Consider the following 21,306-nt stretch of genomic DNA (forward strand, 5'->3'; position numbering starts at 1 on the left):
GGGAGGGGGGCCAAGTTCTGGCACCTGGTCCCCAGTAGGCAGAACTCCATTGACTGAAGCCCCAGATTAATATAGCTATTATCAATCCGATAGCTCCAGGGAGCTGAAGGGGCTCCCCACATAAAAATTGATAAGAAAGAATTCCTGAGACCTGGAACTTCAAGAACAAGAGGTCATAGATTTAAACTAAGCAAAACTGCCAAAGAAATATAAGAAAATTCCCTTTAGCAAACGGAGTGATAGATGGTTGGAGCAAGTTAAGTGAGAAGGTGGTGGAGGCCAAAACTGTTAATAGTTTCAAAGTGTTATATAACAGAGTGATGGGTAGATGGGACACCTCAAGCATAACTCATCCTGTAACTACACTTAGGTAATTAGGTAATTATCTTGAGGTTATCTCGAGATGATTTCGCTGATTAGCATCTCCATGGCCCGGTCCAAGACCAGGCCTCCTTTTTGTTACACACCCCCAGGAAACAACCCATAGCAGTTGTCTAACTCCCAGGTACTTATTTACTGCTAGGTAACAGGGGTATCAGTGTGAAAGAAACTCTGCCCATTTGTTTCCGCTTCCATCGGGGATCGAACCCGGAACCTTAGGACTAGGAATCCGAAGCGCTCTCCCCTCAGCTGTCAGGGCCCTAATTACAAACAACGGGGAGCCACGAGTGTCTGTAAATAATACCACCGCAAACTCATAAGTGGGAATTTTTAATTTGTTAAAGTATTTGTTAAGTTGTTTAAATAACATTATAATTGTAAAGAATATGAGAGCAAATATTAATAGCATTAAGTAATCACTAAGCCAAGTTCACCTGTATACTGTTAAAGATTATCTCCAATTTTTATCTGAAGAGAAAAATCTCAAATTGATATTCTTCACCAATATTGGAGAAGCTAGAGCCCCTCCAATTGTCAATATTATATGTCAATTATATATATGTCAATATTTTCACTCAGTTTAAAAGTAAAACTTGTTACTAGTTAACTAGGCACGTTTAATACTGTATAGCACTGCAACATGTATACATTCCCAGATGCAAACACTCATCAAACATACAATCAAGCTGGCACCTTGAATAAAAAATATTTGAGGCAATACTTTTACTATTCTATTTAAACAAAGTTAAATAGCCCAATAACTCTACTAACACTAATGAGATTTTAAAATATAAGAAAATGGGAATTTATCGGAATTCCCTGAATTCTCTCTGTTCTCTGAACGAGAACATTCAGAGTCCTACCTTAATGCGCAGTTGAGCTCTTAACCACTTGCGTAATCCTGCCAATTCCCAGGCTGGGTGTGCCACAACTCCTGGCAGGCTTCTTTCCAATAGTGTTCCATTCCAACGGGAATAACCACCAGCATATCTATAAAAAATATCCTGCTTTTGTATATGAAGTTGTAGAGGGCAGACGTAATCTGTTGTCTTACTGTCCGTGACCGTGTCTCCAGAAACTTGACTGGTATCACTGGTGTCTTCACTCCCACCAACTGGTATGTGACCGCCGTCTAAAGATTCTTGACTAACGTTTGATAGAGATTGGATCATGTCTGATGATGTCGGAGTATCGTCTGATAATGACCGACTCATGTCAGAAGTTGCCTGACTAGTATCGACTGACTCGTGGCTGGCATGAACCGACTCATGAGTGGCATCAGTTGACACGTTGCTGACCTCACTAGACACTTGACTAAGATCTGATGATACTTGACTTCCATCAACTGATGTTTGACTAACTTCAGTAGAAGCTGGGCTTATATCATTTGACACATCACTGACGTCTGTTGATTCTTGACTGCCCTCAGCTGAATCTTGACTAATATGACCAGATCCTGGAGTTGCAACAGGCGAATCTTGACTTATGTCAGTTGCTTGACTAATAGCTGAATTTTTTCTGGTATCCCAAGCATTAAGTAGCGATTCCTCTAAAAGTGAATTTGAGAAGTTATCTACACATTCTTTAGTAAACTCTTGAAGAAACTCTTTCCTTGCAGGATAATAGCTTCTTTTATCAGAACAAGATTTAACATATCTCTCCTTTGTATGGACTTTCAGAGCTGCAAAATGGCGACGGATGGCAACTTCTAAGCAGTTGACAAGATTGTGTGTAATTTCGGGATCTCCAACTTCCAACTGAATACCGACTTTGGTTCCTGCCGTTTCCAAATCATCTCTTACAGCCTCTTTACTGAGTATACATATCCACTGGTCATTAGCTCCAACCTGTAATTACAAACAACTTTAATTAATTTTGGAAAATTTAGTTTTCGTCACATAACCACACATCTCATGCCAATTGATGTGATAAAACATGTAAAGCCTCACACTCCATTGAAGGATGTCTTTAACTTTTAGATTTGAAAGCAATCATTTCTTCTCCCCACTGTTACTGTGGCTAAATTGTGTATCACAATTTACTCTGAACATTTTGACCAGACCACACACACTAGAAGTTGAAGGGACGGCGACGTTTCAGTCCGTCCTGGACCAATCTCAAGTCGATTGTGATGAGGAGGTAGAGACAGGCAATAAATAGGCAAGAGAGAGCTGAGGAGGAAAGTAAGGTGTAGGGGATAGTAGTAATAATGAGAACTGCAGAGGGCCTATTGGCCCATACAAGGCAGCTCCCATTATAACCACCGAATGAGGAGGAGGTAGTAATAGGAATAAGAAGAGGATAGCAAGGGAGCGTAGGAGAAGACAATGAACAGAAAAAGGGGAGAAGAGAGAAAGAAAAGGAAAGAGAAAGAAAGATAAATGGAAGGGGTAAGCTTATGTTAAGTCACGTTTGTTAGAAAGATTAGAGCATTTGAGTATATACTGTGAAAGGGAAGAGTCCACAGCAACAAAGCCAGGACTCAAGTTCATGTTGGGTACATTGTGTATCAGAGCCGATTCTACAAGACGGCGTCTGTGTAGAGTAGAGGCAGGAAAGATTATTTTGGAGGAAGACCAATCAATGGGATGATTAGAATCCCTCACATGGCAGAAGAGAGCATTGTTAGTGTCTGCAGACTTAACACTTCTCTTGTGTTCTTTAAGTCTGTCATTCAGTGTACGGCCAGTTTCACCAAAGTATTGGAGAGGACAAGATGAACAGGAAATAGAGTAGACACCAGCAGTATTAGAAGCAGGAGGAGCAGTGTGAACTAGATTGCTACGAAGTGTGTTAGTTTGTCGAAAGGCGAGTTTAATGTCAAGAGGACGAAAGGTATTGGTAAAAGTTTAGAGTTCAGATATGAAGGGAAGGCATAGTACAGTGCTACTAGTGTTGGAAGCTGGTTTAGGATGAAAGAAATTTTGTTTAGCTTGAGAGTAGGCACAGTTGATGAAATGCAAAGGATAACCAAGACGAGAGAATGATTTGTAGATAAAGGCAATTTCAGAATCAAGAAACTGAGGGTCGCTGATGCGTAGAGCACGGAGGAAGAGAGAGACGAGGACACTTTTCTTAACAGAAGGAGGATGGTAGGAAAAGAAGTGAATGTACATGCCACTATGCATAGGTTTACGGTAGACAGAGAAAGAGAACCCAGACACAGAGCTGTGAACATGAACATCAAGAAAAGGAAGGAGGGAATTAGATTCCCACTCAACTTTGAAATGGATAGAAGGAGCCAGATTGTTAAGAGGCGAGGAAAGGCTGGAAAAGATTAAGGTCATGAGGCCATAAAGCAAAAATGTCATCAACATAGCGAAGCCAGAGAGAGGGACGAGTATCAATAGAAGGAAGAAGAACAGTTTCAAAGTATTCCATGTAGAAATTAGCAAGAACAGGGGAGAGAGGGGAACCCTTAGCGATACCGAAAGTTTGAGTGTAATATTTACCATTGAAAGAGAAAGAGTTAGAGTCAACACAGAGTCTAATGAGATCGAGGAAAACGTCAGTGAGAAGCGGGAGAGGAAGGAGGCCCTCTGACGCCTTCTGTCTAAGGAAAGAGAGAACGTCATCGAGCGGAACATTAGTGAACAGAGAGTCGACATCAAGACTAAGCATCTTACAAAAGGGCTGCAGGCGCAGTCTTTCTATGAAGTCCTGAGAGTGACGAAGGTGGGCAGGGGAAAAAGTGCCAAGGTAAGGTGTCAGGGTTTTAGTGAGCCAGGAGGCAAGAGGATAGCTGACAGAGCCCCGTGAAGAAATGATAGGACGAAGAGCCAATAGGCCCTCTGCAGTTCTCATTATTACTACTATCCCCTACACCCTACTTTCCTCCTCAGCTCTCTCTTGCCTATTTATTGCCTGTCTCTACCTCCTCATCACAATGAGGAGGTAGAGACAGGTTTCTATAGACCATTGCTCCCCTTGCCTCTCTGAGGGGGCCAGGTTCTGGCCATGGTCCCTGGTAGGCCCTAAGAACTCCATACACATGACTGATGCCAAAGTCTGACATTAGCGTATCAGCCTGGTATAGCTCCGGGGAGCCGACGGGGCTCCCCCCAGAAATATTGGTTGACATTGAACAACTTTGAAAAAACTATCTATTGGTCCCTTAAGGAATTATTAACTGTAACCTTTGATGGAATTGGAAAGTTTTCCACCACTCTGTGAACTCTGTCCCAACTTCGTAAGCTTGTGGCCCACATGTGCTGTCCACTTGTGTGGTCCACTTACGTGAATGAACTTGCCATATGAGGGAATTATTAATTGTAATCTGTGATGGAATGGAAAAGTTTTCCACCAGTCTGTGAACTCTGTCGCGACGTCGTAAGCAAATCCGAACATACCCCGCTTCGGCGAACCGTTGTTCGTCAAACCGGGTGAGTAAATTCGGCCTGAAAAGTGTGCGAACTAGCCGGAGATTCGTTGAATCGGGGTACGTTGAATCGAGGTTGTACTGTACTGCATTTTGTTTTCATCGTCTATAAAGGGAATGCCTTTCTCGTTCCATTTTGCATCTTTCTCTTTCTCTTTAGTGGTGCGTGTGATGCACATATTTCTAGTGCTAATGTACCTATTTTCTCCAGGCATTGGTTTAAGTTTACATTAGCTAGCTGTCTTTCACATGTTTTTTTGAGTGCTTGGTTTATTTGTTCCCAGTTAATCCATTTGTTATTGAAACTGAATTTACTAAATTCTCCCCCTCTTGGATTTAAGTCTGGCTGCACACAACTCTATTGCCCATGCTTATCTGAACTTCAGTTAGGTTGTGATCTGAGCAACAGGTATTTGTAATCATTATGTCCCTAATCAGTTCATCATTGTTTGTAAAAATAAGATCTAAGGCATTTTCCTTCCTAGTTGGTTCTACTATTTGCTGGTTTAAGGCAAATCTGTCACAAATTTGCAAGAGGCTATCTGTGTGCGACTTCACGAAAACTGTTTTCTAGGATTCTCTCTCTTATAACTGTATTTGCCACATTCTCATTTTAGGTGCCATAAGTTGAAACCACGAACGAACCAAGATGATGTTTGGGCTGGGTTTGTGAGGGTTTTCTAAGCAGTGTTCTATTTTTGTAAGTGGGTCTATAAACTGTTGAGGATTTGCATCTGGTGATTTATATACAAAGACAATTACCACATTTAGAATTTCTATTTTGAGAATCAACACTTCCACTATATCATTTGTGGTGTTTAGCAGCTCAGTGCAAATGAGTGTGTCTGTGATGTACAGGCTGACCCCACCCTGTAGCCTGTGTTTCCTCTCACATCTGAATAGATTGTACTCTGGTATCCATACTTCACTATCATAGTAATCTTTTGTGTGAGTTTCAGTTAGGGCTGCAAACACTGCATTTGTCTCATTTAGGAAGCCATCAATTAAGTGGACTTTCTTTGTTTTGCATATTTTGATGCCCTATACAATGGCAAATAAGAATGATGTTATCATATTTGTGGAAGTGCTGGTATTTTACTTGGTGTTAATGCGGCTTTGGAAGCGGTGCCACATTCTAGCATTTAGCCGAGTTGATGGCAGAATTTGGAATTTTTTTTGCCATTCTTTCCTCTTTCTCTTACTAAAAGGCAAGGGCTATTTACCAAAGCATAGAAGGGAGAATAAGAACCACAGACCAATTAATTGGTAGCACATGAGTGGAACAAATTACAAGCACCACAATGGAAGAATGGTTACACTTATATCTCTCCTTATATTAGTGTTTTAATGGCCAACAGACCCTAATAATTTACTACTGTACTAACTATTCAATCAAAAAATACCCTATAAAGAAAAGAAAATACTTTGAAAAAGTGACCACTGAAATACACTAATTAACCAATACTAACGATACTAAATGGCTCAAAGAAATCCATTAGCAGAACTGAATGAAATCTCATGGGACGATAGTAAAAAATTATTCAATACAACTTAATGCAGTACTCAACACTTACAATAATAGTGTGAATGTCATGGTAAAAGACGGCATGTCGTTGTTTCGCTCCTCTGAGTCGAGGCGTGACCACATAGAGTGCTTGTGATGACAGTACAACTTGAACTCCCACACTGCTGCCACTGCTATGACCCTCACGCACATTAAATACCTGAAAGAATATCATACAAAATTCAGTTACAGAAAATGTCTTCAATGGGTGAACTAGATAGTTAATAGGTACTATATTTATGTCAATGAATACAGTATTTTCTTAGTAATATTATTTATGAAATTGAAAAGGGCAACTTGATACTTGGTTGCACAATTGTAATTAAATATATATATTCAAGATCACTTTTACAAAACATGTCTTACTTGTCCATAACAATATGGTAAACGGTAGAAAAAAAAAAACCTGTGCTGAATGTAATGAAATTCAAAAATTGTCAAAAGAACTCCCCAACAATGAAACCAATTTTGTGAAACCAGCCACTCATTAGTTTGTTCCACCCCCCCCCCCTTGCTGGGGGGGAGTGCCTGCACAGGTCAGCCGGGCCTACAAATGCCAGTTTTTTAATAAAACACGCCACTAACCTGGAGAAGGGAGGGTGTCTGGGAGCCTCCGGGGCTCACCCAGAAACTGGCATTTCATTATATTCATCACTGATTTCCTGTTGGGGAGCCCTGTCGATGACTCGAAGCAAACTACACACAGAGAAGGACAAAAAGGGGCACTTACCAGGGAGGCAGCAGCACTGCAGCAATCAAGTTGCATCAAGCTGTAGAGGACCAGACACATTAACAAGATACCTGGCAGCCAAGATCCTGCTCGACCTCCAAAACACCCGTGGACAAATATCGGCCCAAGATATACCATTAAACACAGCCGTCAGAGAGGTGTACTTCCCAACATCATGAGCACGAGGGTAGACTGCATGCTAGCTAGCTTTAATTACACTGCTGACAACCTGAGAAATATGAGCCCTAGAACAGGGAATCAGGGAAACCGGATCAACCCACAACAAGACCACCAAAACAGAACCAGTGGCCCAAAGATAGCGGCACAAAACTGCCACTGGACAAAACAACCAAGCATCCACAACTAAATGACTCCTCTGGAAGCCTTCTTACCTGGAGCATACCCAGAGAGGGTTCTGGGAGTTCTTCTACTCCCCAAGCTCGACCTGAGGCCAGGCTTGACTTGTGATAACTTGGTCCAACACGCTGTTGCTTGGAGCGGCCCGCAGGCCCACATATCCATTATAGCATAGCGAGTTCTTGCAAGAACCTTGAATAAGGTTCTAAGTGCCCCTTGAATACATCCACCTTTGTTTCAACAATATTTCTAATTGTCCTCCTCGCTGGGAGGGTGTTGAACAGATGTGGAACTCTGATGTTCAGATGGTGTTCTCTGACTGTGCCTATGGCATCTCTACTCTTCACTGGTTTTTCTGCATTTCTTTCCGAACCTTTTGCTCTAGTACACTGTTATTCTACTATGCAAATTTGGGACCTGGACTTCAAGTATCTTCCATGTATATATTATTTGATAACTCTCTTGTCTCCTTTCCAAAGAGTACATTTTGAGAGGGTTGAGACAGTCCCAATAATTCAGATCTTTTATCGTTTCAATGAACCATATATGTTTTCTGTATTCCCTTTAATTCAGAGATCTCTCTCACTCTGAAAGGGTAAGCAAGTATTGAGCAATACTCAAGACAGGTGAGCACCAGTGATTTTAACAGTATTAGCATTGCTGTGGGACTCTGGATGTGAACGTTCTCATAATCCATCCTATCATTTTCCTCGCCGCAGCTATATTTGCTTGGTTATGTTCACTAAATGTTAGGTTGTCAGACATCATAATTCCCAGATCTTTAACATGTTGCTTTCCTTCTATGATTGTGTCTGTGTCCTGTACCCTGTGCTTCGTTTAACTTCCTTGTTTCCACCATACATGTAAGTACAGTACCTGGAACTTGTCACCGTTAAACATCATGTTATTTTCAGTTGCCCAATCTAAGACCTTATTAATATCTGCCTGTAGTTTTTCAGTGTCTTCTACAGAGGAAGTTTTCATGCTAATTTTCGTATAATCTGCAAAGCATGACACGAAGCTGTGACTATTATTTTAGTCTATATCGGAGATAAGAATGAGAAATAGCAGCGGTGCAAGAATTGTGCCCTGAGGTACAGAGCTTTTCATTACACTTGGGCTTGATTGTCACCCTCTGCATTCTGTTTGACAAAGTTGAAAATCCAATGCCCCACTTTATCCATTATTCCTATTGATCTCATTTTATAGGCCATCACTCCATGATCACATTTGACAAATGCCTTTGCAAAGTCTGTGTATACAACATCCACATTTTGCTTCTCTTCTACGGTTCCTGTGATTTTGTCACAGAGGGTTAAGTAACTGTGACTGACAGGATCTTCCCGCTCTAAATCCATGTTGTCCTGGGTTGTGTAGTTCATTATTTTCCATAAAACTAGAAATCTGATTCCTAATCACTCTTTCAAAATCTTTTATTGTGTGTGATGTTAGTGCAACTGGTCTATAATTATTTCCTAAAGCTTTACTCCTCCCCTTGTGCAGAGGAGCTATATCTGCGGATTTAAGTGCTGCTGGTATCTTCCCTGTATCTAGGTTCTTTCTCTATATTACGCTGAACGCTCGTGCTACTGGTATTTAACATTTCTTTATGAAACATTTCTTTATGAATACTGACATCTCTATGAATATTGACTTAACATTTCTTTATGAATATTGAATTCCATGAGTCAGGCCCAGGAGCTGAGTGCATGGACATGTTGTCAATTTCTCTTTCAAAGTCTTCCGAGTTCGTGTTAATATCCATTACATTATCTACAGCATGGATGTCATTCATAAAGAAGCTGTCTGGATCTTCAACTTTCGTGTTTATTTGTGTGCTAAACATAGCCTCATATTGGCTATGACCTTTAATTACAATTTTCGTTTGTAATTAAAGGTCCAATACTGGCGGAGGTTTATTATTTTGATTTTGCCTATGTGAGAAAATATTTTGGAGTTTTCTTTATCACTTGTATAGCTTTTTGTTCCAATTCCATTTCCTCAAACTCGTATGATTGCTTCAACGTCTGCTCTTTTCCTTTCCCTTTTTTCTTCTTTTCCTTTTTTTGCGAGTCGTGTGTTTAAGAATTTGTGATTTTTTCCTCCTGTACAGTCGTCTGCATTCTCTTACTAGAGTGGTCCTCTTTCTGACCCTCTCCGACCCTGCTGACTCATTCTTCACCAGATAAAGAGGAGTCAAGCCTGGCCTCAGGCTGGGCTTGGGGAGTAGAACAACTCCCAGAACCTCATCAAGCAGGTATCAAGGAGCCGGCTGCAACCAAACAAAACAACCACCCGGACTAAAAGAACAATACCCCGGCACTAAGAAAAGTATGAAGCTCACCCACCCACCCAACAATTGAAGGCTAAGAAAAGCAAAAACAAAGCTTTCCCCAACCAATCCCGGACCGAAGGAGCCATCGGAAAACGAGCAAGAGAGAAAAGAAGGAACGCAGACTAAGGACGAGGCAGGTTCAGGCGGCACATGAGCAGGCTGGAGTGAAGGCGAGAAAAGCGAAAGAAAGAAAGATTGCAGAGAGAAAGCGCGAGAAAGAGTGCAAAACAGGGCTGCTTCAGCTCTTGTTCAGAGTTGACGAACAACTCTGAACAAGAGCTGAAGCAGCCCTGCCAACGCCACATGATAAAAAATGACAATATTCGGCATCAGATGCCGATCAAAGAAGATCCAAGAAAGAAAGGACAAAACAACTGTTGGAAAATGGAAGGACAACATTGAAGAGAAAGAAAACGGAAAAAAAAACACCAAGAAACCTCATCTGTCGCTGAGAAGACTGCAGGTGGGACACCACTAAACCAAACCTCTGATTGCCATGCAAATGGCAATAAATATGCGTCAAAAAGTCCAGATGCATAAAGCCGAAGAGAAATTCGAACTAGTGAGGTATGTCACCCACCCGACCTGCTGATAAAGAGGCGGAGCCATGGAAATATGTCCGGGTACAGACATCAAACAAGTAGTGCTTGAAAATAAGGCTGGGCCGGCCATGAGGGAGCCATAAAAATCACTTTCCCTATTGCCAGCCATGCCAGCACCCAGAGCAACAGCTGGACCATGAAAAAGAAATAAATACACTTACACAAAGAGGTCGACGTTTAGGCATCTGAATGTCCGGCAAAACCAGAGGAAGGAATCAGCATCAACTGTCCATTCCGTGGGAGGAGGAAGAAAGCGTGATAAACAGTCTACAAGAATGTTGGATACATGGAGAATGTGAACAGCATGGAGATGCAAACCCCAATAACTCGGCAAAAGAGCTTCCAGAAGCTACCAGAGCCACAGATCGAAGAGGTCGAGACAATGAACCATGGAAAAACAATCCGAGTGGAGCCGAATCACCAAGCCATGATGCTTACCACACCGCCGCAAACTCCCGCATCATACTGTCCACGACGAAAGGAAGGATGCTAACAACCCTGGCCAGACTGGTGGGAGCTGGTCACTAAGCCCCAACCAATGGCCAAGGCGTCCGTGAAGACATGAAGACATCAACTGAGGGAGGGGGAAGGTGTCATGGCACCATACCCCAAAAAACCTTAGAGGAAACTAGAGATGACGCAACCAGTGCAGAGACACAGGAGGATGCACCCAGCAATCGCGAAAGTGGCAAAAAAAGTCTGCCCCCAAAGGTACCAGAATAGCCTCTGAAGTCAAACCCTGCCCAACTGGTATACGAGAAGGGCAAAATTCATTTCCTACACAGCTGTTCGAGCAACTCCCAAGTCCCCTGGGTCCCCCTCAATACCAACAGCAGGTGGGACTGCAGGCTGAGCAAGGCTGCAGGAGAAAGGAAAAGCAACACCAACTGATAATCCTAAATCAGGCCAAACCAGATCCAAACCAGAGATGGAATACACTGGGGCTTCCATTAGTTCACAAAAAACCAGAACCCAGCGAGCTAGAGCTGAGAAAGAACCAAATCCCTAGTTAGTGGACAGGCAGATTAGCTGAGAGCCCACACCAGCCAGTCCTCATGGTAGACCAACACCTGAAGACCTACCAAATGCAGGCACCATGACCAAAGTTCGTGGGCGGGACAAAAATGGGTGGGCGCTCTTCCTATCCTATAGACCCTGTTCACCAAGCAGTAAATAGGTATCCAGGAGTTAGCTTGTTGAGGGGTTTCATCCTGGGAAGGGTCAGTAATTCGACCCCTAGACCTCTATATAGACCTAACATGTATATATACACTGGCTGCCAGTCCCCCCAACACAATAAATTATCATATATTATTTTTGAGGTACTGTATAGCTTTATCCAACTATGCAGGCACAAGTGAATTTTGCTGCTGTTGGTCAAAATCTGGTAACATTACCTCATTGGCATGGACGACAGACATTACAGACTACTCACCCTATAAAGCTTCTCATCAGCACCAGTAAATAACTGGGCAGAGATTCTCTGTTCTGTGATGGGGTCAGCAATATGACCAGGAACAGTCATATTAGACTGACCCTGGGCCACTTCTAATGCAAGACGATCCTCCTGCAAGTATAAGCCACAAGTTGAGGTCTTTAACATGTATGCCCAAAGCACAATAATGAAAATAATAAAGAGATAAATTTGACATTTAGCAAAATTAATTAATAGATAATGGAAGACTTTTATTTTTATTATAAATAGCTTGAATGACAATTCAATACATATTCATTACTCAGAAATCACAGTCCATCACATGAAATTGTCTAAACTATGAAACAGTTTAATGCTCATACAGCAGAAGACATAAAAAATGATCATCTTTTTTGGTTTCCATTAATAGCAAGACATTATAACACAGTGGAAGGAAAACTAAAGGAGCTGATTATGCATGTAACATGGAGATGCTTCAGGAAGGGTTGAAAGAAAATATTTAACAAAGGACACAATGAAATGTGGACAAGAAATAGAGCAACACTCAAAATTCTGGCCACACATGAACCATGTAGGTGTCTTGAGCAATAAGGCTAGCAAAAGAAAACTCTTAGTGAGATACACAGATGTGGAATTGATGAAGAAAGGCAGGAAAAGTGAAGGCTTAAATCATGGATGATACTAGTAGAGGCATAATGTGAATGTTTACGTGTGAGAGGAACATTGTGATAGCTACGTTTATGTTCAAAGTCTTATCATTCGAACAGAATAAATATGGAGTGGATTACAAATGTCAAGAAATGGTTGTCTAAATTTCTTTCTTTCACTACCACCCTATGAGGACAAATTTTTTGAGGGTATAAGGAGCCTTAAATACAAATTAATATGAGATTATAAAGTCATACCTCTTCCTTGAATTTAGATGAATCCACTTTAAGAGGTATGTAGAGACTGGGTAGCTGTCTGTCTGTCCTGTAACTATGATTGTACAACCACTTCCTTTCTTCCTGGTTTGGGCACTTTCTACAAGACTTTCTCTCTCTGCGAGGTACTCTGTCTGAATCATTCACTGTTTGGCAATTCTGAGGTTCAGTTTTGAGAACAGCACCCAGCCGCTGTTTAGGCCTAGTGCCTGTAACTAAGTGGTCTTGGTTTCCAACATTTCCTTGATTTCTGTGAAGTGTTAGTAACCGAGCATCAATATCTTTTCCCTCAACACTGCCTTCCTCAAGCATTTTCTGCCCAATCATTGTCAACTCCTCCCATCTAACACCATCAATTATACCATTTTGTTGTGAAAAGCAACCAATCTGTTTCTCCCCTTGTGTTTGGTCTTTGGTACCCTCTTCTGTCTCCGTTGCGTCGTTGCCCACATCACGGCTACGGTTCTCATCGCTATGATTGTTGTTATTGCTATCATCATTAACACTATTATTATTGTTAATGTTAGGAGCCAAGCTAATAATGGACTGGTGTAATGGTGGGTCTTCTTGGCCTTCTGGTGGCGCTCTCTCACTCAGTGCTGGACTTGACTGAAAACAAGAGAGATGTAAGCAAATAGAAAATTATGCTCCCTCAAGGTAAGGGAAGTTCCAGGAGGAAAAACAAGACAAATTATACTGTAATAAAATTCAAGATAGAAAAAGAACACAGATGCAAAAAAAAAAATGTACTTAGAAATAACATTAAAGTTTATGAAAATATTGAGCATTTTTAAGAGCAATCCAGTTTTATTTCACGTATATGTATGGGCAAAAAACCAGCGATAAATGTAATGGAACATCATTTTCTGGGTGAGACCCAGAGGCTCCCCGGAGCTATCCAGGCTGATATGCTAACGTCAGACTTTGGCATCAGTCATGTGTATGGAGTTCTTTGGGCCCACTGAGGACACATTAATAATGTTGGACACATTACCCAAGGTAATGAGCAGCCAGGACCCTGTTCGACTGCCAAAATCCCCGCGCACTAATGTCAGCCCAAGACATATTACCAAAGACAGTGGCAAAAGCCATGAACTTGCAAATGTCATGGGCACGGGGATAGACTGCAGGCTGGCTAGCCTTAACACTTTCGCGCTCTCGGCGAAGGTCACTCAGCCAACCGTATGTGCGCGCGGCGTTTTTATCGCTTAAGCGTAAAAACAAAAATGTGTATACTCTTTTTACTTTTCTGACCTATGCTACGTTTTCATGCTACGTATTTCATTTTGGTATCAACGTGTTCGCAATAAAATTCCCTAGAAGAACATCAGTAAAAAAAGTCACGAAAGCTATAGAGATACCAGCATGAAATAAATAACTACGAAGATGAGTCGCCGTGAGCGCTCAACAGCAACAAAATGTTTTCACTCTTGGGATTATTATCACCTCTACAATTGTCCTACAGCCTTAATTTTGGTATCAATGGACTCCCAATAAAATTCCCAACACGGTGATATGAATATAATCGTAGAATAATGGTCCCGGCCCACCCGCAAGAGTGTGGGAAGTGGGCGCACTGTTACCCGGTAACGGTGACCGGACGACACACGCGCGAAACGTTGCTTTGAAAGTTTATACTTATTTCACTGTTCTGATATTATTATTGTATGTATGTCATTCATTTTTGTGGCAATGTTTTTGCAATAGAATGTTCTATGAGCTAAATTATACTACACAAACTTGGACCAAATAGGTGTACTTACCAAGGGAAGGCTGGTTGTGGAACAGTAAGTTGAGCATTTGTTCTTCACTCCACCTTCTTCAGGTTCTTCATTCCTGAAGTTGCTCAACAGATGGTTTGTAGGTGGAGTGAAGCTGTTGCGGGTGGTTACTTCTTCACCACCCAATACACCTGTTTCCGGTGGTAATTGGTGTAGCAGGGAACAACACAGAGTGCAACACCACAGGTCTTGCATCCATAGTTCGTGTCCTTCCTTTTACCGGACCGTGCGCATGCATGACACTTGAGACGTTTGGGCAGTCTGTAAATTTCATGTTTCAGTTTGTAGTTCATGCGATTTTCTGAATCAACAATAGGGCGGCCAGGTCCTCTCGCTGGAGGTGTAACAGGAGTTGCAGGAGAGTCAGATTCATCTGACAAAACAGTTTCGTCAACTGGCAGTGTGGCAGACATGTCGGGTTCAGATTCGTTGTCTGCTTCATCTTGAGGTGGTGTAGTGAACAAAGGCCGCCTCACACCAGATGGTCCGGGAGTTGGCATGGCGTCAGCATTGGCAGGAGCTGTGTCATCATTTATGTCTGGAGCGTGCCGCAAGTGTTGAGATGATGATGATGTTTTAGGCCACTCCTCTGTGTCCCAGTGCAATAGGGCCCAGATTGCCACTTCGTGGAACTGTAGCAATGTTAGCTTTTTTCGATCAGTTGTGTTGTATTTGTACAAAACATAGGCATTATGCAATGCCATTTGCAGGAAATAAAAGGTAATCTTTTTGGTCCACTTGTGAGTTTTCCTGGTAAAATGGTAATATTTAACCATTTGATCGAAGTGGTCCACACCTTTCATGAACTTATTGTACTCGCAAATTGCAGTCGGTTTGTTCACTGTTACCTGTTGTATTCCACTTGTTCCGTCTCGGTTGCGAATTCGCTTCCTTCGCTGAACTCGCTGAGTATCTGCATTGTGGATGTTGGTAATGATTGAAACCACTCGCTTGTCTTTCCACAGGAGAATGAAGGTATTATCTTTGCGGCGGTATACTGTGGTATCCAGTGGAAGTTTACCCTTGGCTAGAGCTTGCAATACCTTTCGGGCGCCACGTAGCATTCTAATTGTGCCACATGTGTACACCCCAAGTTCTCTCAATGTTTCTGTCAGGGTAACCGAGTTGTAGTAATTATCCATGTACAAATGGTAACCCTGGTTCACTAAAGGCTGCATCAACCCCGTTACTGTATCCACTATCGTCTTACCAATACCTGAGTATACGTCAAAGTCATATATGTACCCAGAGACAGATTCAGCAAGCATATAAAGTTTCACACCATACTTGTCTGGTTTGTTTGGATTGTACACTTTGAAGGATAGTCGGCCTCGCCATGCCATTGTACCCTCATCCAAACACAACTCTTTCTTGGGGATGTAAACTTGAGCAAACCTCTCTTTCAAGTAATCCATCACTGGTCTCACTTTTATCAACTTATCACGATTGTTCACGGGCACTGCATTGGTATTGAATGTGTGGAAAAACTGGTTTATATGCTGGAATCGTCTGGACGGCATGAACAAGCTGAAGAAACGAGCATGCCATGGCTTTGCTGTTTGCCAATACATCCTCATAGTTGGGAGCCTAATTATGCCCATCAATATGAACAGTCCTAGGAATCGCGCCATTTTACTCGCCTTCACTGGGGTCCAAATATCTGATACATTTTCATTGGCCATCCGGAATAACTGCGAGGCGTACAAATTTGTTTCAACGGTAAAGAACTCAAGGAGGGCACGCGTGATGAACAATTGAATATAAGCCAGTGCACTAGTAGGCTTGGGAATTTTCAGTCCAGGATCTCCAGTAAAATCATCAAGAACTGGAGAAGTATTGCTACGACTCCAGCCCTCACCAGCCCCAGCCTGCCGAGTACGTACTATACGTGTACGCCTTTCAGCAGGCTTGAATGAATCCTCATCACTTTCCTCATCACTTATACTTTCAGAATCACTTGGCGCAACTTGTCGTGTGTTCCTACGACGAGTAACATGTCTGGTAGCAACTTTTCTAGGTAGCCTAGATGCACCACGTGTGCGCCGAGATGGAGGAGGAGGAGGAGGGGGTCGCGGTGCCTCCTCTTCCTCGGTGAGGGCCTCAGTCTCCTCATCACTCGTTGCCGTATCATTCCCTCTAGCTCTAGGTACACTATAATCGTTGTGGATTCCAAAATCTTCCTCCAATACCTCTACATCACCTTCAGCTTCTGATAAATCCTCCACAAGGCCTGGAATTTTCGTTGGTGTGAGCTTCACTCCGCTCCACTTCTTAAAAATTTGGGTTATTTTGTCCACTCTCGATGACCTGGAGGCTTCCTTGGGCGTAGAAGTGCTTGGGCCTTGACCTTGATCCATTTTTGATGAAGTAATTGGGTATAATCCACACGGAAACGGGTAAAAATGCTCGAGTTTGGCGCGTGAGGGGAGCGTGATCGACTCACGACACGTGACACGAAAACAATGGGCCCGTCACGTGACCAGGTAGGCCGACGCGCCAGGCGGCCTAGTGGTGAGAAAGAGAACTTCATGGCGCGTCGTTTGAAACAAACCCCAATGAAATCGGATTAAAATTGAATTTTATACAAATATTTTAAAAGTTGACATAACTTTATGTCCACTATGCGTTTACGTTAGACGAAACCGAACGCGCCGGTGCGTCCAGATAGCGCGAAAGTGTTAATTAATAACCCTGTGGACAACCTGGGAGACCCGCACTCACAAACAGAGAAGGGAAACCGGATCAACCCAAAGCGCGTCCAAGGACACAGAAGCCGTGGCGCGCAAATAACGGTGGAGAGCCAAAACCAGACACTAAACATGATGCACCACAGGCCTAACCAACCAAGCATCAACAACCCAGGGACCCCTCCAGAAAGCAGCAGTCTCATTCTTTGCCAGAAAAGAAGGAGAAGGCTGCAGACGAACAAATCGATCGCCCCGACCGAAAGAGCAGAAACCCCTGTGCCAGGAGAGCATGAAGCTCACCAACCAGACCCCCTGAGACCAATACCAACAGAAAAAAGAACCTTGGAAAAAACAATCCTGAACCGAAGGGGTCACAACAAACCGAAGAGAAGAAAGATAAGAGCACTCTTTCCAATGACCAGGACGGCTCAGGCGGCACATGAGCAGGCCGGAGGTGAAACAACGTCCGAGATAGCTTGCAAGACGGCGCAGACGTAACATCAATACCGAAAGCAAGCTGAAGCGGCTCCGCCAGCGCCGCATGATACGAGGTGACAGTGTTAGGCATAAGGAGACGCCCCTGGAACAACCAAGAGAGAAAGGACAATACCACTCTAACCGAAAGCAAAGTACAACGACGAAGACGCAAGAAGAACCGGAAGGACCGTCAGGAAACTTCATACTGCCGCCAAGACGAAGCCTGCAGGTGGGACACTAACAAGGAAGCCACCTGATCACCATCGAGATGATAAACTCGAGTCAAAAATACCATACACAAGACTCGAGGAGAAGATCGAACCAGCCACGTGACGCACCAGTCCGAACTGCTGGAAGAGGTGGAGGCGTAGGAAAACATCCGGGTTCGGACACTGAGCAAGCAGCGCCTGAAACCACGGCTGGGCAGGCCACCATTGGGCCAAGAGGACAACTCTCCAAGCGAGAGTCTCCAAGCGAGTCAGGACGAGAAGCAACAGCAGAACTGGGGGAAAGAGGTAAAGGAACCCCCACCTCAACCAGTCCTGCCGGAAGGCATGTGGAAGGGAGCCACATACTGGGGAAGGCACCGAGACCAAGCTGACACGAAGAGGTCCACCTCGGGGCGTCCGAATGTCTGGCAAAGCCAACGGAAGGAGTCGGCGTCGTCTGTCCATTCCGTGAAGAGGGGAATGAAACAAGACAGGCCATCGGCCAAAACGTTGGACACTCCCCGCACGTGAACTGCCAGGAAAGTCAAACCCCGAGAACTCACCAGATGAGTCACCCGAAGCGACCAGCGCCAAAGTGAAAAGGACCGCATCGAACCATTCCCTCGGTTCAGACAATGAACCACCGGGGAGCATTCTGAATGGAGCCGGATCGTCGACCCACGAGCAACCCAAAGCCCCCAAAGAGCAAACCACGCCGCCGCGAATTCCCGCACTGTACTGTAGGCTCGACGGAAAGACGAACCCCACCGTCTCTGGCCGGCCTGGTGAGCATTGGTCACAAAGCCCCAGCTGAGAGACGATGCATTCGTGAACACATTGAGCAAGGGCTCGGGTAGGCGCCAAGGCACTGAACCACAAAAAACCCGAAGAGAAAGTCGGTAACGCAGCAACCGACGCAAGGCCTCCCCAGGGTCCGAACCCAGCAATCGCGAGAGAGGCGGAAGGGACGTCCCCGAAGGAACCAAAACAGCCGACAAAGCCAAACCCAACCCGGCGGGTAGACCAGCATCGCGAAGTTCAGGCTCCTGTACAGACCCTCGAGCAACCGCCGGGTGACCTTGGAGCCCCCTAGAAACAGGCACATGTGGGACCGCAGCCGCAGGAGAGACTCCGGAGGAAGAGACAAGGAAGCGGTCCGAGAGTCCCACACAAGGGCCAGCCATGTCCGAACCTGGGAGGGAACCAGATGGGACTTCCTCCAGTTCACGAAGAACTCGAACGCGGCGAGCTAAGAAAGAACCAAATCCCTGGCCAGCAGACAAGAGGACCGGCTGGGAGCCCAAACCAGTCAGTTGTCGAGGTAGGCCAACACCCAAACACCTAACAGATGCAGACGGGCCACCACGACCCGTGTAAGGCATGTGAACACGCGAAGGTGCCAGGTTCAACCCGAACGGGAGACAACAAAAGCGGTAACCTTGACACCCCACAACAAAACAGAGCCAGTCCCTGAACCCTGGATGAAGCGTGACATGCCAATAAGCATCCCAGAGGTCCAGGGAACCCATCCAAGCACCCGGCTTCAAAAGGAGCCAAACCTGGGACAGTGTAGTCATCCGAAAGGAGGGGCAATGAACCTAGGGGTTCAGATGGGACAAGTCCAGAATGAACCCCAGGTCCGCGCAGTCCTGTTTCGGGACCGGAAACAGACGGAAAACCCACCTGAGGGACGTCGTGGTTTTGACCACGCCCAAGCGAACCCACTCCAAGATGACCTGACAGAGTGCAGGGAAAGAGGCCTGCCCCGCCAGCCTCAAACCCCCTGAAGGGGAAGGGAGCACCCAATGCCACCGGAGGCCACGCGAAACGACCTGAAACACCCATGAATTGCGGGACCAGGCCTGAGCGAACAGCGCAAGCCTCCCCCCATCACCCCGTCAATGGGGTGAACCGAAAAAGGGCCAGCGCCCCTTACGAGACCCAGAACCTCGCACAGAGCGAACACTGCGCCGACCAGACGAAGGCAGGTCCGAAGGAGGGGCCAAACCCGAACCCAACACTAGTGGCCTATCACGACGAGAGGAACAACAAGCCTTGGCACGACCTTTCCGGGAAGGCCCACCACGGGATCCCCGGAGAACCAGTAAGTTCGACATAGGACGGCAAGAAGCCTCAGCAGCCTGAATATACTGTGCAAAGGCTGAAGCCTCAAACAGGAGGGGACAAAAGGGGGAAGACATCCTAAGAGCCAAGGCCCAAGCGGATTCTACAGAAGAGGCAAGCACCGCTTGCCGACACGTGAGCCGGGAAGCATAAAACAGCGCAACCGCATCCCGCAAGATCGGCACGAAAAGCTTCAGCAAGGCAGCCGACGAGCGAGCCGCCGAGGCCAAGGCGCCAGAACCAGGAACAACCCCAAGCGCCCCCACATCCTCCGTGAGCCAATCAGATGACGGCTCCAGGAGGGAAAAGAAATGCAAGGCCGCAACCAAAAGGCCCCGAGCACGCAAGTCCTCCTCCACCTGCGCCGCCGAAAGGAGGCAACCTGCACATGGAGCTGAACGACAACCACATCCCAGGGAAGGGCAGGAGCAAACAAGCACTCATTGAGGTTCTCTAGGTCGCCCCCAGGAAAACCTGCAGCACAGTCGAAGCATCTCGCCACTTAAGCGTGCGAGGACGGCAGAACGAATGCCAGGCCTCCAAGGTAAAGACAGGTCTGTCTGCCAGCCAGGATGACTCTGGAACTTCATAACGGAGCCAGAAAGGTAACGAAGTCCAAAACCTGAAAGCCGAGGGATCCATTGCTGAGGCATAAACCGGGTCACTCAGGTAGTTTGCCGGAAGGGCCACTCCCACTGTAGCAGATTGAATGCGATAAGCTGAAAACCTCTGGAAACACGGAACCAAAGCACCCGGGGAAACACGGAACTGAACCAGGGGAGGGGCAGACACCAAGTCCAACTCGTACGCAGAGGGGCGGGGGGGGAGAAAAGAAAACCCCGCTCCTTGTAACAGTAAGCCTCGCTCAGAGGGGCAGAAAAACCCAGGCAGGGTCCAGCGGGGCCCAAGGCCCCCCCAAGTCGGCCCTTCTCCAGCCCCAAAGTCCTTCTCTGCAGGACCCGGGGCCGAGTCCTCCCCCAAGCACCGACCCCACCAGACAAGGCCGGCATAGCTGTAGAAGCCAGATAGAAGGGGGCCTTAGGGCCCACATTTGAAGGGGGTCAAATGCCTCCGTCACCAGACCGGAAGGGGCATTCCCCGAGGCTGCCTGAGTCAAGACCAACTAACCCCTGCCCAGACTCCGAAACCCTCAGACGTTTCGGGGATGGAAGCAGGGGAGGGGGACCAGAACGAACAACAGGAGGGGAAGGACGAGGAGGTGCGGACTGAACCAGGGTTGAGACGACCCCCACCCCCAAATCCGGGTCCCTATCAGCAAAATGGGGCAGCCACAGGGCATCCGGGTGAGCAACCAACTGAGCG

General features: G+C 45.3%; 1 protein-coding gene across 3 annotated transcripts in view; it reads right to left on the minus strand.

Annotated features, from left to right (window-relative positions):
* The window catches only part of prd1 (pruning defect 1), a 133,589-nt gene that overhangs the window by 51,883 nt on the left and 60,400 nt on the right, over positions 1-21,306 (minus strand). For all 3 annotated transcript variants that reach the window (XM_045760038.2, XM_045760030.2, XM_069317016.1), the window contains 4 exons: positions 12,688-13,314; positions 11,783-11,914; positions 6,334-6,483; positions 1,245-2,228 (listed from right to left, as the gene is read on the minus strand). In XM_045760038.2, coding sequence (XP_045615994.2) covers positions 1,245-2,228; positions 6,334-6,483; positions 11,783-11,914; positions 12,688-13,314 — 1,893 coding nt within the window. The remainder of the gene's footprint in view (positions 1-1,244; positions 2,229-6,333; positions 6,484-11,782; positions 11,915-12,687; positions 13,315-21,306) is intronic.

This window comes from Procambarus clarkii, chromosome 86 (genome assembly GCF_040958095.1).
Source record: "Procambarus clarkii isolate CNS0578487 chromosome 86, FALCON_Pclarkii_2.0, whole genome shotgun sequence".
NCBI lineage: Eukaryota > Metazoa > Arthropoda > Malacostraca > Decapoda > Cambaridae > Procambarus > Procambarus clarkii.